The sequence below is a fragment of the Neolamprologus multifasciatus genome, chromosome 13, assembly GCF_963576455.1.
Source record: "Neolamprologus multifasciatus chromosome 13, fNeoMul1.2, whole genome shotgun sequence".
NCBI lineage: Eukaryota > Metazoa > Chordata > Actinopteri > Cichliformes > Cichlidae > Neolamprologus > Neolamprologus multifasciatus.
In genome coordinates, this window is record NC_140451.1 from 11,934,758 (window position 1) to 11,950,523 (window position 15,766).

Genomic DNA, 15,766 nt, shown 5'->3' on the forward strand with positions numbered 1-15,766 from the left:
AATGACTCCAAACCACAGTTTATGCTCAGTAGGCTTTCTGCCTACTGTTTACCTCAGCTGCCAGTGCCGGATGAGAAAAGTCCACATCTACTTAAGGAGGCTGTAATGCTTTGTGAAAAGGAATCGATGAGTCAGCAAAGCTCACTTCTGTCCAACAACAGCAACAATGAGGTGGGTTTTTGAGGACATGATGTACTTTTGTGTCAGCAAGCGCTGTTGTTTTTGCTGCTGTTAGCCTCTGTTAGCTGCTGTTAGCCTCTGTTAGCTGCTGTTAGCCTCTGTTAGCTGCTGTTAGTCTATGTTAGCTGCTGTTAGCCAAGGTTAGTGATATTTTTTTTAAGTGGATCTAACATTCCTGGACTTGGAATGGCAAATAACCTGTTATACAATGTGACAATGTAACCAAACTGTTTACCAAAAGAGTGCAATTTCAACCCTAACATTAACTGGCTGACAATAAGGATGATCCTTCATATCTGGAGTTTGAAGGCTTGGACGCAATTTAAAATCTGCCTCCACTGTACACAAATGCCAGTCTGTGGCCACATGAATAGATTGTATTCAAGATAGCAGGACAACATGGTAGATACCACAAAACCTGCCCTTCTGCATTTTTAAGAGATTAATTCAATGTTCATGAGGATGCATTAGTTTGCCAGCAGCAGTATTAAGCGATGTGTACATATGAATAAAATATCCCTTTTTTTCTATTAAATAAACTCAAAATTGATGTTGCAAAAAAGACATGGTGCCTCTCATGTAGATGGTGAAACAGGTGACAGGGATCATGTTGTTGATAATGTTAGCATTGTACTGATAACATTGAACCACACAGTGATAGTGTTAGCATCACGCACCTCTGGGTGACTATCCTCCATGCAGAACAAAAACTCCTCCAGCTTCTGCAACAAAAAGGGGAACATTTGTTGAGGCCACACAGTCGCAAGCCTGCTCATGAATTATTAAAACTACAATTATGTCGGCTGTGTACTGTATGTGTGCAGCATCATCATAATGCAAGGAGGCTGTAATTACTCATCAGCAAAACTGACAACAAGAAAATAGATTAACAGACTCGTTTGTATTGCAGGGTTTTTTTTGTTAGCATTCAAAGTATGTAATTGTACATTCTTCACTAAGGAAAAAGTAATTACTCTACCTACTGGAGGCTAACATATTGTTTGTGGTTTTAAAAAGCAGAGTGAAAACAAATAATCAGCAAAGTTTTAATTATTATTCTAAATTCAAAAGAGCCTTTTTACTTTACTCTGAGGCAAACACAACTGACCCATCCATAACTCTTCACACAGTATCTGATTGGTTTCAAATGCTGCAGTTTTAAACAACTCATATAAACTGGATTGCCACTGCTATCTCTAATCACATCTCACAGCAGCGTACAATCTGCCTCACACAGTTTTCGAGGTGCAGATTGTAAAGATTAACCAGCATCAAGCTCCTCTTTTATTGTTTGTTGCTTTGAGATGAAAACACTCATATCTACCAAGCTAAAATAATGTTTGCTGCCGAACAAAAACCCTACCCACTGAATGTGCCTCTTCTATTTCTATAAGCGACAACAGGAAGGTTATTCTTAAAAGTCTTCATATAAATATTAAACATTTTTACATGCCAAAAAGCTTTTTATTATAATTGTTGCAAAGAAATTCAAAGATAAAGTCATACCCAACATAAATATTACAGGGTGTATTTTGCTACACTGGGTTTCAGGCGGGGTGATTACACAGAAAACATAGCTCACAGGAAAAGGACAAAAGAGAGAAATGGCTGGCTGTCTCACCTTTTAGTTCTTGGTAAAATGTTAGGAGGTTCCAGGCTTTAGGGGGAGAAAGAAAAGCAAAGAAAGACAAAAGGGGGAGCGGAAAATAGATTCATGCAGTTTATCATATGCAGTCAAGGAAAGGCAGGAAAGAAGAAGACATTAATGAAAACTGTGTTTATGCATGCTAAGGACAGGTCTGTGAGAGAAGCAGAACAGGTTGCAACAGCGGCAGAATTGAACATGGCAATGAAACCCTACAGCTTTCTGTATATTAGATCCAAAAAGAACGAACGTTTGTGCTTGGAACCACAATCCAGTAAATCCATACTAATGGGGAAAATGTAGAGCAAACATTATGATAAACAACAATCTGTGAGCCAAAGTAGGAAAGTATAATGAAACATATCTGGAAAATGTTCTGTGTTTTTAATATATATATATATATATATATATATATATATATATATATATACACACACACACACACACACACACACACGTACACACACAGTGCTGGATCTGTTGGCTTTGTTCCTATCTCATACTAGTCAGACTCCGTGGGTGGAGGAAAGTGTGAGAAGAGGAGAGAATGAGTCGGACTCGGCCCTGAGGCAGTGGACCTCAGCTCACTGTGGGATAGACCGCCACAGAGAATTCACACTCACACATGTGCACACGCACATACATACACATGCAAGCCCACTAACGCATTTAATCAGGAAGTCTAAGTATTTCCAAACGGTTGCCCCCCTCACGCCCACGTTTTCCTCGTTTAGAAATACCTTCGAGCAAACGCGCTAACTGACTGCTGCTCATCTCACTGCAGTCGGCAGAATCTCAGACTCTCACAATGGCTCCATGCACAAACTGAAGCTGTCCTCTCTAGCCAAGCGCTAAGGCTGACAGAGCAGGAAGATTTTTTTTTTTTGAGGTTACATTTCACAGCACAGTAAAGAAAAAGCAAGTATTTCTGAAAGTAAGCTGTTCTCATTTGACCTTTCAGTTGCAAACATGGGTTATGTGCAGAAAATATGTAAGACCTCAGCGCTTGAAAGTGTCACTTGGGAAGCCTTCATATTCAAGACACTAAATCCCAGCCTTTGTCAAGCATTCCAGCATTTATACAGAGGCGTTTAGATGAATTATACATAGTGTGCTCTTCACAAGACAATTTACTGTTACCTTAGTGAACTCTGAGTTCTGTAAGTTGGCCTCAGGACACCATCGCCCTCCTAAAGCAGTCAGCATGGCACAGTCCTCTTCCTCTTTGGTGCCTGGCTGGGATGGAGGATAAACTGTTGCAGTGGGGAGGTCTTCGATGTCTGCTCCACTGCAGCTGGGAGTCCGCAACTGGAGACCTCGCAGGAAAAGGTGACACGCTTCCAGGTCGGCTTCCCAGATTCGCTCCAAGTTGGGAGACCCATAACTAGCAAGGGAAGGAGACAAGTATGTTATGCATTCTGATAGAGAACTTGATGTTTGCTCTCAGTGCATGTTTGAGATCAGTATTTAAATCATAAAAGTCCAAGTGGTCAGAACAGGCTTTAGCAGCAGAGCTATCTGGAGCTGTCTGCATGCTGAAGGAAAACTAACATCAGGTATGTTCTTTTATGTTATTCAGTGATGTGAAATTTTAAAAATGTACTACAACATATAGCAAATAGTTGAACTGTAACATGTAGTCACATACATAAATACAATATTATATGTTAAGCTATTAAATAAAATGCAGTGTGCTATAAAAGAATGTCAAAATAATACTAAAAACTGAAAATACATTGATGCACATCAGTCGTGTCACCGCAGAGGCATGTGTCAAACAAAAGGCCCAGGGGCTAAAATCCACCCTGCAAACACTCAGAAATTTTGGACTAGTCCCTTTAACTTTTTTAAAGGTTTTATGGCTTTTTCTACTGATAAGGACCTTTTTTCAGCACTACAGAAACTTCTTGTTTTTACAATTTTACACATTTATTTCTTACAATTTATGCCCCAAAAAGTAAAACAAAAAACAGATTTCTTTCATTTAAAAGAGCAGCATCTCTTTGTTATGCAGCAATACTGATATTTACCTTTGAAATTGCACTGCTTTTTTCTAATACTAACATACTCAGGGATTAAGTGTGCAGTTAAACTTCTTTACACCGACAGAAAGGGGGCATGTCACTGGTCTGGCGCACTTAAGGTCATACTGGGCTGTATTTGGCCCACATTGTCCAGTAAGTTTGACATTCCTATAATACAGGTGCAGCAGCATCTCTTCAAATAAAGCACATAAACCTCTGAGTGACAGATGAGGAGTGAATCATTCAAAGAATAAAATTCCATTCACAAAATGTAACAAGAGCGATATTCCTTCTGAAAGGATGCCCTTTACTCAAAAGAGGGTGTGGATGCATTCGTTTCTGCTGGGGTCACTGAGTACGAGTTCACTGGGAGGGCAAGGAGATTGTTTTATCTACCTATTGAGTTATGATCAGTCAGCCTTCTTCACTCCTTTTTCCCCGACCTTTGCAGGATCTCAGATCCCAGCAGAGATGAATTAAAGCAGGTAAAAATGGATCGTATATACTTAAAAATGAGTTACACCGTTACTGACTTTTATCTCATTGTTCCCTTATTTAGGTTAAGCTGATCACACAAAACAAGCAAAGGTAAATGTCACAGTAAGCAGAGGTATCTATATATAAACTTGGGGAAAATGCCCAAAATGACACCACACTTCATCCAGATTACCTCATACACTACATCAAAACAATCAAATACACTTTTTATCAAGAAAACCAGACACACATACAGAGATTCCTTGATTGAGAGGCACTGCCTCTGTGAGGATTGAAGCATTGATCTTTTTATTTTCAGAAACCATTTTCCATTTCCTTTAAATAAAATGCTCCTACACTGAGTCACATTTGAGGCCTTCTGACCTTTAAAATCTTCTTGTTTATTGACCTTCTCCTTTCAGCAACCTTTAGATAACTAAACATTCACAAATGACCATGATCTCCGAGCTTGTCAGACACGCAGCCTTTAATAGATTTTAGGGCTTTTAGACCAAACACAAAAGGCAACAGTTTCCACACTAACTAACACCAACTTTGTCATCCATGTCATGTAGAAAAATCAAACTAAAGCTGACAGGATGCAGGGAAGACGATGATGGCTTTATAGGAGACTTATCAGATCTCTTAAAGGAAGAAATGTCCTCTGTCTGTCTTCACATGCCAAATTCCAACCTAGGAGGAAATACTCTGTCACAGACATAAACTCAAAATGATTGACTCACAATGGTAGAAAATACAGCGATGTCATTTGCTGAACTCACATGCAAACCCTTATAAAATAGTATTTTCACCTGAAAAGTGCACAGTGGCTCATTCTCCATGATATATAAACAAACTCAAAGGCAAAATGCACCCAGATCACATTGTTTAATCTCTCCCTCTGTTCATTCTTCTCTCTCTCAGGGTTGAATCACCTCCCCCAAAAAAATCCCCAAAATTGAATGCCACTTGTTTTCCAGCCCATCTCCTGCCTGAAAGGGCTGCCAACCTCTGTACCCTGCCAACGCACGCCTCTCAGTCGTTCTCTAACCTTCATTTGGCAGGCAGACAATAGAAAAATTGCTCAGCCCAGTCCCCCACCTCCACCCCCACCCCGCCATCACCAATTCGCTGCCTCTGAATTCTGCTACGGTGGGGATGCACCCAATGAGCCGTGCCGTTGTTATTTGTCTCTTCCGAAGTGGAGAGGAACACATGCAACACACAGATATGGGTGAGCACACATGTGTTAACTTACATGCCCATAAATCACTCTCTGTGGGGATAAAAATCATAAATTCTTCTAAAAATGTCAAAGCTGGCCTCATCGATCAAAGCGACTTCTCTTCAGTGTCAACCACAATTCATTACAAACAACTGGCGCTGGCATTAGGGCTCTGTCTGCTGAAAATTCAGACAACATGTTAGCGCCTAAGCATCCCTGTGATGGTGGCGTCCTGGTGCCCGCTGGTATGAACTCGTCGCCCACGGGGTTAATTGGTGGCAGCCGCTCCGACTGCCATCTGACAGTGGCAGGGTGTGGGCGTGCTGTGCTGCTGATGGCCCAGTAATAAGGAGGAGAAACAGACAGGCACACTCTTTCTATAGTATCTTCGCTTCCCTGTGGGACTACTGACTCACAGGACTCCTGTTTCCCCTCAAGGCATTCAATCCAGACTGCTGCTGAGGAAGGGTTATAAATCTGCTGGAACTTTTTAACGACGGGGCAGTGACCGGGTCCTGCAGGTACCAGCGGGTTCAGTTAGACGTCTCAAGAGAGAAGAGGCACATTATGGGTTCACATCCAGTCTGACCATCATTCAAAAACTTCCCAGGGCTGAAAAGCAAAGCCAACAGCCAAGTGCCAAAAGCTGCATTTCCTGAAATGGCCACTCGATGCTGGCTCCAAAAGCAAGTCAATCCCCTTGACTCCCGTGTTAAAATGTCCAACTTCATAGCAGAAATAACCTCATTTACAGCCAGGAAAAAAAAAAACAAGTTTTATTTTGTTTTATCTCTATAGTTTTGTGAATTTAACTCAACGTTAAATAATATTAAAACTTAATGTTATGAATTATATTACATGCTTTGACTACCAAAGCAGTGAGCTGTAACTGGTAGCTGTCTACTAGGTGCTACCTCAGCCAATGCAAGTCACTAAACTGGACCTTTTGACCATTTTTTAAAATCCTTTTTTTTTTTTTTTTATTTATCTTTTATTTAACCAGTAAAGTTAGACTTTAAGAGATTTAAAATCTCTTTTGCAAAAGTGTCCTGGCTAACAAAGCCAACAGTTAGCATACAAACTGGAAAAGCATAAACAGACATAAAAATTTAACAAGTAAAGAAGAGACCGGAGGAACGCATTTGAATCATGTTATGAGTGTTGACATTACATAGTTTGTCCACCAGAGGGCGTTGTATGATTCCCCCAACACAAATGTTTGGAACGGCACAAACACACGAGCCAGCTAATCAGAGCAGAGTCCAGTGTACGTTACACAACCTGCTGTGACAATAAAACAGGATTATTTTTAAACTGCAGTGTCATATAATCTTAGTAAGAAATCATAAATGACTACATATAACAACTAACAAATGTTGAAGAAATCTATTTATCTGTCAAGTGTTTGAAGGATATATAAGCCAGTATACTATACAGTCTGCAGGGCTCTAGAGTGCGACCAAATTTCTCCATGGTGCGACTAATAAAAAATATTTGGTCGCACCGGTGCAACCAAGTATTTTCTCGAAAAAAAAAAAGTTTCAGCAACCCTGAAAGTCTCCGTGTGTTCAACAACAGACACACATTATGCCCATGTCGTGTTCTAAACCAATCAGAGATACTCAGAGGCGGGAACCTCTTTGATTGGCCGTGGTCCAGATATTCCTGCAGGCCTACTTATGTTTACGTTTGAAAGTGCGGGCAGTAGTGATGGGATTTCCGGCTCTTTTTATAGAGCCGGCTCTTTCGGCTCGGCTCACTAAAAAGAGCCGGCTCTTTCGGCTCCGAACCGGATCTTCAGGTTGTTTTGTTGCTTTAATTATTTAATCATTAACAATAATATAAAATTATGCAGAAAAGGAATTACTAATGTAAAAAAAAAGTGGTTTTATTTATATATGTTTATATATGGCCCCTAGTGACAAAGCACGTACAAACTCTAAAGCATATACAAACTCCAAAAAAGCACGCACAAACTCCAAAACACATTTCTAGCGTTTACTGAACTTCCAAAACAGAGCTACCCAGATCACTTAAATTATACAATTGAAAGCATGTGTGTATTGTTTGTGTATTTATAGACAAGCACTCATATTTATTCAAATGATTAAAAAAAAAAAAGTTCATTTACCTGTTACTACCACACACCAAATCCAGTTGTTGATACTTCCTGGCTTGTGTAGCCACTAAGTAACAAAAGCTCAACACTGCGCCCTGCATCCTGGAGCACTTCTGTTGTCTTTTGTACGTGCTTCTGAGTTTTTACGTGTTTTGGAGTTTTTACGCATTTTAGAGTTTGTACGTGCTTAGGAGTTTGTATGTGTTTTAGAGTTTGTACGTGCTTTGTTTCTAAGGGCCACCATAAGCATACTTTATTTATTTACTCCACATAAAATGTAATAAATAAATCATATAATACAAAAAACAACTATTTACATTTTAAACTTTTAACTATTTAAATTTTCAGCTTTTTCCTTTTAAACAAATTTAACGTGAAACAACACAAAACACTGCAAACCACAACACAATTAAATATAAATTAAAATATTAAAACAAAAAGAAGATGCACATTCTCTGTCATATGGGCCTGCATGATTTCTGAATCCTTTATCATCTGCAACTGAAAATAGTGGATGATTACTATACCTTTCTAATGTGACGTTGTTGTCCCTCGCTCTCTTTCTCTCTGGCTCTGTTCCTGTGCTACTGCGAGTGTAACTAACGCCCCTCCCCCCCTCTGCCCAGCGCAAAGTACAGGCCGCGCATGCGGAGTTTAGCGGAAAAAAGGGCGAGAGAGAGGGTGAGCGAAAGAAAAAAAACAAACCTCACGGCTCCCAAAAAGGAGCCGGCTCGCGTCGTTCACTTCAAAGACCCGGCTCTAAGAGCCATTTCGTTCGCGAACGACCCATCACTAGCGGGCAGATAGAGAAGGGTGAGTAGCCCAGGTCAGAAGTGTATGAAGTTGGTATTGAGAAAATATGAAAAGAACAATTGATAACTTTTTCGTTAAGTTAAGGCCTGATCAGTCCAAAATTCTGAGCCAGCACTCTGACACGGAGCCATCTGACACGGAGCCATCAACCTCTCTGTTTTTGTCAAACACTGGCATCAGAAAATGAGCCACATACGATCGACTCCCAGCCGGAGTCCACTGAAAGGAAAAGTGAGAGAATGTATAAATTTCGAATCGAGTGGCTTGACCAGTTTCCCTGGCTAAGATACAGCCAAGCTGACAATATGATGCGCTGCATTTATTGCCGCAAGTGTGGAAAGACCATGGCCGGCAACACTGCATTTGTCACTGGTGCTAATACGTTTCGACTTGAAACGCTGAAAAAGCATACAGTATCGAGAAGACACATTATATGCCGCGATAAATGCACTGCCAAAATGTCCCCGCTCCCCACTGCCTTTCAGCGGCAGGCAGCAGTAAACAGGTCATCGGAGGAGGCCGAGATGATCATTTAGTTTAACATCGCCTACAATATTGCAAAAGAAGAAGTTCCGTTTACTAAGTTCAAGTCAGAAATAACTCTTCACAAGAAAAATGGCTTGGACATAAACCCCACATACAGCAATGATGTTGCGTGCGCCCAGTTTATAGGCGTAATCGCTGACACACTGAAAAAAAAAGACGTCAGTGGAAATTGCGAACAGTACATACATGGCCTTCCTGATCGATGGAGACACAGACATCGCTACAAAACAATGTGTCATTGTGTACGCTTGTATCTTGCAAAAAGGAAGACCAGCAAATATACTGATTGGACACACTGAGGTCGAGCATGCCCATGCCCAAGGTAAGCCATGTCATGTCACGTAGCCTATGTATATGATTAATAATATTACGCCGTGTTACTGCATTAACCATATCTAGCATATTCTTATCATTGAAAATTAAACATAGCAATAATACATGAATATAGAAACTCAAACTGAAAAAGACTGCATTGTAAATGCTTGATCTGATAAGTAAATGGTATTTTTTTTATTTGTTTAGGAGTGTATGCTGCCTCAAAGAAAGCATTTGCTGCTCTTGGGGACCAGTGCAGTAACTGGTTGGAGAAAATCATTGCTATGGGGGCTGATGGAGCTGCTGTTAATTTGGGCAGCAAAGGGGGTGTCATAGCCCTTCTGGAGCAGGAGGCAGGTGACCACATTGTGCCCTTCCACTGTATGCCTCACAGGTAAGACTAGAAGACAAGAAATGTCTGACACTCTAAAGTCACTGTGTGGGTTAATTTCTTTTATAGAGCAGATATATCTACATTTAAAAGTTTACTATCTTTTTCAGATTGGAATTGGCAGTGTTGTCAGTTCAGAGGGACATTCCAATGATCAGGCAGTTGTATGACCATCTCCATTTAATTTGGAAGACTTATCATTTCAGCCCAAAATCAATGAGAGAGCTCAGGGTCATTGGGGCTGACTTGGGAGTAAATGTGCTGGTGCCCAGTGGGGTGAAGGGAACAAGGTGGCTCCCACATGTTTCAAGGGCCCTGGAGACCTTTCTGGAACCAGGGCAGTTCACTACTGTGTACCGCCACATGGACTACTATTATTTCCTACTTCAAAGGAATGATGTCATTCTACCACAGGTAAGTGAGATAAAGTGGGATGTGTAAATATGAATTGTGTTTGTGGTCATCTTCAACTTTTTTAAAAAATACAGCACTGTTATACCCAAACAGGTCATTTGCAGCCTGGAACAACTGCTGGTGACCACAGAGATAATGGTTGCAAGACCCAAGCCTCATGGAAGACTTAGAGTTCCTGACTGATATGAGGCTGCAGAGGAGGCAGCAGGATAAAGAGGGTGAAATGGCAGTCTACAAATTTCAGGTAGGCCTACATATAGCTGTGTCTCATATTTAAACAGAGAACACTATTTATTATTTTATTATTATTTTTTATTTATATTTGCACAAATATTTCTAATATTAATATCACAATCTCTATTTATCGTTTATGCAATACACAGACAATAACACTCAAAGGAGATGCATCAACTCTGGCTAAAGATGGTGTTGCTGCAACTAAACTTAAAAAAGTAATGGATGCAACAATTAAATCCACTGTGAAAAATCTGAAAGCAAGATTCAGCAGTCTCCTAGGCAACTGTATTAAATACACGTAGATAAGAAATATTTTTATTATTGTTAACAGCATTGTTATATGTTTATTTTCATTTATTAAAATGTATTTGTTCTTAAAACAGAGGATAGTGCTTCTGAGTCAGCCACAACCAAAGCTGTCAAATGCTTCAACATTTTCAATCATGATAGCTGGCCAGAGAACAAAGAGGATTTAGTGGACCATGGTGCTGATGACCTTGCTTTTTTCTTGGATCACTTCTCCACAGTCTTGAGAAGGTAGCTGGTGGATTGCTACGATATCATGTGTGCTGGTCGTAGATATGTTGTTTATGTGAACACTGATTAGCTGTGTAAACCACATCATTTTCAGAAATGGTGTAAACGCAGAGCTTGCAAAAGAAGAGTTTGTAAGTTTGAAGCTGTTAATTGCCAGGATGTTCAAAGACAAGACCTACCTCAGCCTTTGGGAGCTCATGTTGACCAGAGAGCCGTACTGCTCAGAGTTGATGTTCTTTCCTAAGATTGTGTGAGTTTTTTTATCTAACACAAATTGGTTCAACAAATCTCTTGAATGTATTTTTCTCTCAGAACATCCTGCATCTTGTACACATTATGCTGGTCCTACCTGTCTCAGCTGCGGTATGTGAAAGAGGGTTCTCTGCACAGAAGAGAATTAAATCAGACACAAGAGCATCCCTTCATTCAGAGACAGCGGATGACCTGATAAGAATCAGTGTGAAGGGGCCAAGTCTGGAAGATTTTGATGCTAGAGAGAGTGTGGCAAGCTGGTTCACCCAAGGCGAAAGATCAAGAAGGCCAAATTACAGGAGCTGGCAATCTGAGGGGCATGTGACTGCAATGGAGGACAATCCATAAGATGTCAAGTTGTTTGGATATTGAAATGTTTCAGTGTGAAGCCTTTGACACTTTGAGGAACTTTTTAATTTAGATTTTTTTTTTTTAAATTTAATATATCTTGAGATGTTTTAAATTTGTTTAATGTTGACATTTCAGCTCAGTGAAGCACTTTAAGCACAAGCATTTTTAAGTAATCTTTCTTGTAGAATTTTGCTACAAATAAAGAGCTTTGTGTTGAAAGGTTGTTAGTTAATCATTTACAAATCAATATTTACAAATCAAAAAAACGTGAACATGTAAAACTGCGGTGTTAAGCAATGCAGTTAAAAAATTTGGGTACACCTAAATTTTGTGCTGGTGCGCCTAAATTTTATTTTTAGGCGCACCAGTGCAACCATGGCAAAAAGTTAGTCTAGAGTCCTGCTATACAGTATATTTTTAAATTGCCAAATATCCTCATCCGACTTAAAAATCTAATATTGACAATTAACACGGTTTGTTGTGCTTTATTTATAGAGATGTCACCAGAACTGACATTTACAATACCTTTAATACCAAGAGGACTTGTTTTATTTTTTTAGTACTGTTGGTACCATAGGCAGTGTATGTACTGCAAATCTTCCATAAATGGGCTACAACCCTTTGCAGTGTCTTGGCGATGCACCCATATGGTCTATGAAATCAGCACGCTAACTAAGTAAGGTGCTTTAGCTGGTAAGTTAAGTTATAACTTACTAACTCACCCTCTTGTAAAAATACAGTCACTTCTGCCTCCAAAAACATTAACATGACTTAAGTCAAAATGATCAATTTGACTTTTAAAAAAGGGAGTCCAAAACACGTGAGTCGGAGTGGCAGGGACCATCTTTTATATACAGTCTATGGTTTTCAGGTACAGAGCATGAAAAATTGCTCAGATTTTGAGTCATAGTTCATTGTTACATAAAAATCATATTCTGGGTAAAATTAACACCTTTTTTGGTTGTTTTAGAAAAGTGAGAGAAAGGAAATATAATCATTGATGCATTTTTGTTTTTTGAGAAAACATAAAAGCTATAAAATAAGACTTCACACAATAGAAAGGAAAGGAGATGTGATAATGTTTCACCTTAACATTAGCCTCACAAATAACACCAGCTGTGGAGAGGTGTTAATAATATAGTGATAGAGGTGTGATAGATGGAGGACTGGGAGGGGTTTGTTTGGTGGATGACTAGAGGAGGTTTTTACAGGAGCCATGTGGGCAAATAAGTTAAGTGTTCCAAACACTTTTTAAAAAAATGTAGATTCAAGAATTTGTATATTAAATGTAAGAGAGGAGCACATTTTATCCCAGTTTTTTCTCATTTAGATTTTCATAGAGCATCTTCAATTTAACTATACATGTCAGCATTTAATGGCTTCTGTGCCAGTATCCGTCGCGTATGATATATGCCGCTCAAATCTCTACAGGAGAATGAATATATAAATGAGGGACAAAAACGAGAAGCATTTCCTAATGAAACATCTGCATAATGTATTAAACAACTGTGTGGTGCTGCTAATCTGAATAAAATGTTTTTTATTCTGATGACACACTTACAGCATCTGCGCTGTTCTAACATCCTGTTCTAGTCTTTAGCAAGGAAAAGATAATTGGTTTTTTCAACACCATCCGTCTCCACGGAGACCAGACATCTCAGCACACTAATCTGCCTCTCTCCACCCTCCTCCCACCCTCCTCTCCTCACTTCTCATCACCACGGTACTCTATCAATGGTAATGTACATTAGAGCTGACTGATAACATTTACAGTGGATGATGAGTGTATGTGTGCATCTGTGTGTGTGTGTGTGTGTGTGTGTGTGTGTGTGTGTGTGTGTGTGTGTGTGTGTGTGTGTGTGTGTGTGTGTGTGCGCGCGCGTGCGTGCGTGGGTTAGTGGTGTATGCACATGTGGGGAAAACTGCGCATTCAATCAAGGCAAATATGTGTCACTGTGCCAAGCGGGAGCTGGTGGAAGGGACTGGTGTACGCCATAAATCAGAGCTATATTTGTGAATTTATCTAGACCGCCTCTGGTCATGGAGGCCGATCTAAGGCTAAAGAGCCAATCATTTAATATAGAATGTGATGGCCGAGAAAATGAGTTTACAGTCACCCAAGAAGGTGTCCTTGAATGGAAATTCTCTTTTTTCATTGTGATGTGACTATATCATTGACCCGGCTCTGAAAATTGAAGCCAGTGTGGAAGTCATGGAGTTAAATAAGTAGTTAGGAAGAGGGATGTAAGGATGCATGCACAAGTGTCTCAGATCTGCACTCTTTCTAATGGCAGGAAGGGGGTGACTCTTCAATAGTAAAGAAGTCTTTGGGGGAAAAGTCCAAGTAGGGCAACTTGTACTTCTTGTGATGTACAATTCACTTTCATACAACCGAGCAGCATCCTCTGTGTCTCAGTCAGATTCACCCCTCGCTTATGAAAAATAACACCAAACATGAGGCTTCGAAGCAATTCACTAATCAGTGTGTGAGGTCATAGTGTCTACATCCTCCCTTTGCAGAGTCTGTGGGTGAAATACTTATGATTTACAGTATGTAATCATCTGCCCTCGTAGCCAAGTATCTCAAACAGGAACACAGTATATAGCAGCTCCACTGCAAACCAGTTTTACTGGTAATAGTATTTAATGATGGTTTCCTTGGGGAGCAGTGCTAAGCTTTCAGGATTTGTAATCTCAGATGGTTTGCGTAAAAGAAAATTAAAAGGAGATTTTAGACTTAAACATTTTATAGATGTTTTTATAGCTGTTTAATGGGGCACACGTGTGAAGAATCATTTAGTTGCTGTGAGGAGCAGCGCTCAGCCTGTGGAAAAGGTTTTATATTGTTATAACATTTTCTGTAGCCCACTGGAGAACTTTAATATATAACCTTGTCAGTTTCATCAGGGTTATCTCAGGTTAAGCTCGGAGACTTTCCTAACAGAAGGCCTGTCGGTGACAGACAGAGAAGGTCTCCACTGGTGATACCACTGAGACGTTGTATTGTAACATCCGGCATTTTTATGCTTAGTCTTAAATTTTGTTCTTGTTTTTAGATGATATTTTTAACGTGTCACACTTTCATTATACAGTTTCTGTGTTTGATAGTATCCTACGTAGGCTGCTTGTCATCTATTGTGTGCGTGTGTGTCTATCTATCTATGCGCCTAGCCCTCAACAAACGTTTTGCCTTCTTTTGCCCTTTATATTTAGGCAGCGATTCATCCCATTCCCTAAAATACTCTGACAAATGCCTCTGCTAGAAACTCAGAAGTGTTACCATCATACAAACAAAACACAAAGCAGCCATCTGCCCTATTGACAGCGATGGTCCTGAGGCGCGATTCCCTGCTGGGCGCTGAGATCGCAACCATGTTGCTCCTTGACCATGCAGACCCCCAGTCTGTGCATCCTTCAACAAGCAAGAGCCCTGCAGTATGTCACTGAGTCCTGGCTCTCATCCAAAGAGGTGACCCTGCCTCTCCAAGGATGCAACACACAAAGCTGTGCCCCCCTACACACACCACAAACAAAGACAAAGGTCAAGTAGACAAACAGGGTCTGTGATAATAAAGGCTTTTGCAAGCTCAAAGTAAACCCATACCACCTAACCTTTTCTCTTCTGAACACAACTAGAATAGACTGAGTGGAAAGAACAGCTCATATGTGGTGCACAAAATCATTACCGGCTATATTTATCCATCTGTAAAACAAAAATTGCTCCAACAACCTGTAGAATAAGAGCCAGTCGCTGTTTGTCTGCCAAAGAGTCTATCCATCTGGTGATTGAACTGTAAAAAAAGCACAAGCAGCTGTATGGACTCAAATGCTCACCAGGATCCACACTCTCACCTCCTCAGCTCACTCCTTAAGTCAGGTGAGATAGGTGGCAACCCGTAACACGACTTGTCCTTTGCGATTTAGAACCTCTGACTTCGCAGACGGAAACAATGAACAGTCAGAAGAAAGATATTGTTTTGTCTAAAATGGTTTACACACAAGAAGAGCGGAAAGGTGGGAGATGAGCTGATGTCGAAGCCTAAAAAAAGGTACAAAAGGTATGTGAGAAGGTGGGAAGAGGAAGACAAATTGTGTAGGTGAGAGACAGACTGCAATGTGAGAAGGGGCTTTAGGAGACAACGGCGTATGAAAAAAGGTGTGAGAGCATGATGTGGTAGGTGATGTGATGCACTGAGGAGACATTGCTCTGGTTAGGGGACAGCAGGAGTGAGAGGAAATT

General features: G+C 40.3%; 1 protein-coding gene across 3 annotated transcripts in view; it reads right to left on the reverse strand.

Annotated features, from left to right (window-relative positions):
- Positions 1-15,766, reverse strand: part of disc1 (DISC1 scaffold protein) — a 51,997-nt gene that overhangs the window by 8,964 nt on the left and 27,267 nt on the right. For all 3 annotated transcript variants that reach the window (XM_085182132.1, XM_085182130.1, XM_085182131.1), the window contains 2 exons: positions 2,966-3,209; positions 858-902 (listed from right to left, as the gene is read on the reverse strand). In XM_085182132.1, coding sequence (XP_085038258.1) covers positions 858-902; positions 2,966-3,209 — 289 coding nt within the window. The remainder of the gene's footprint in view (positions 1-857; positions 903-2,965; positions 3,210-15,766) is intronic.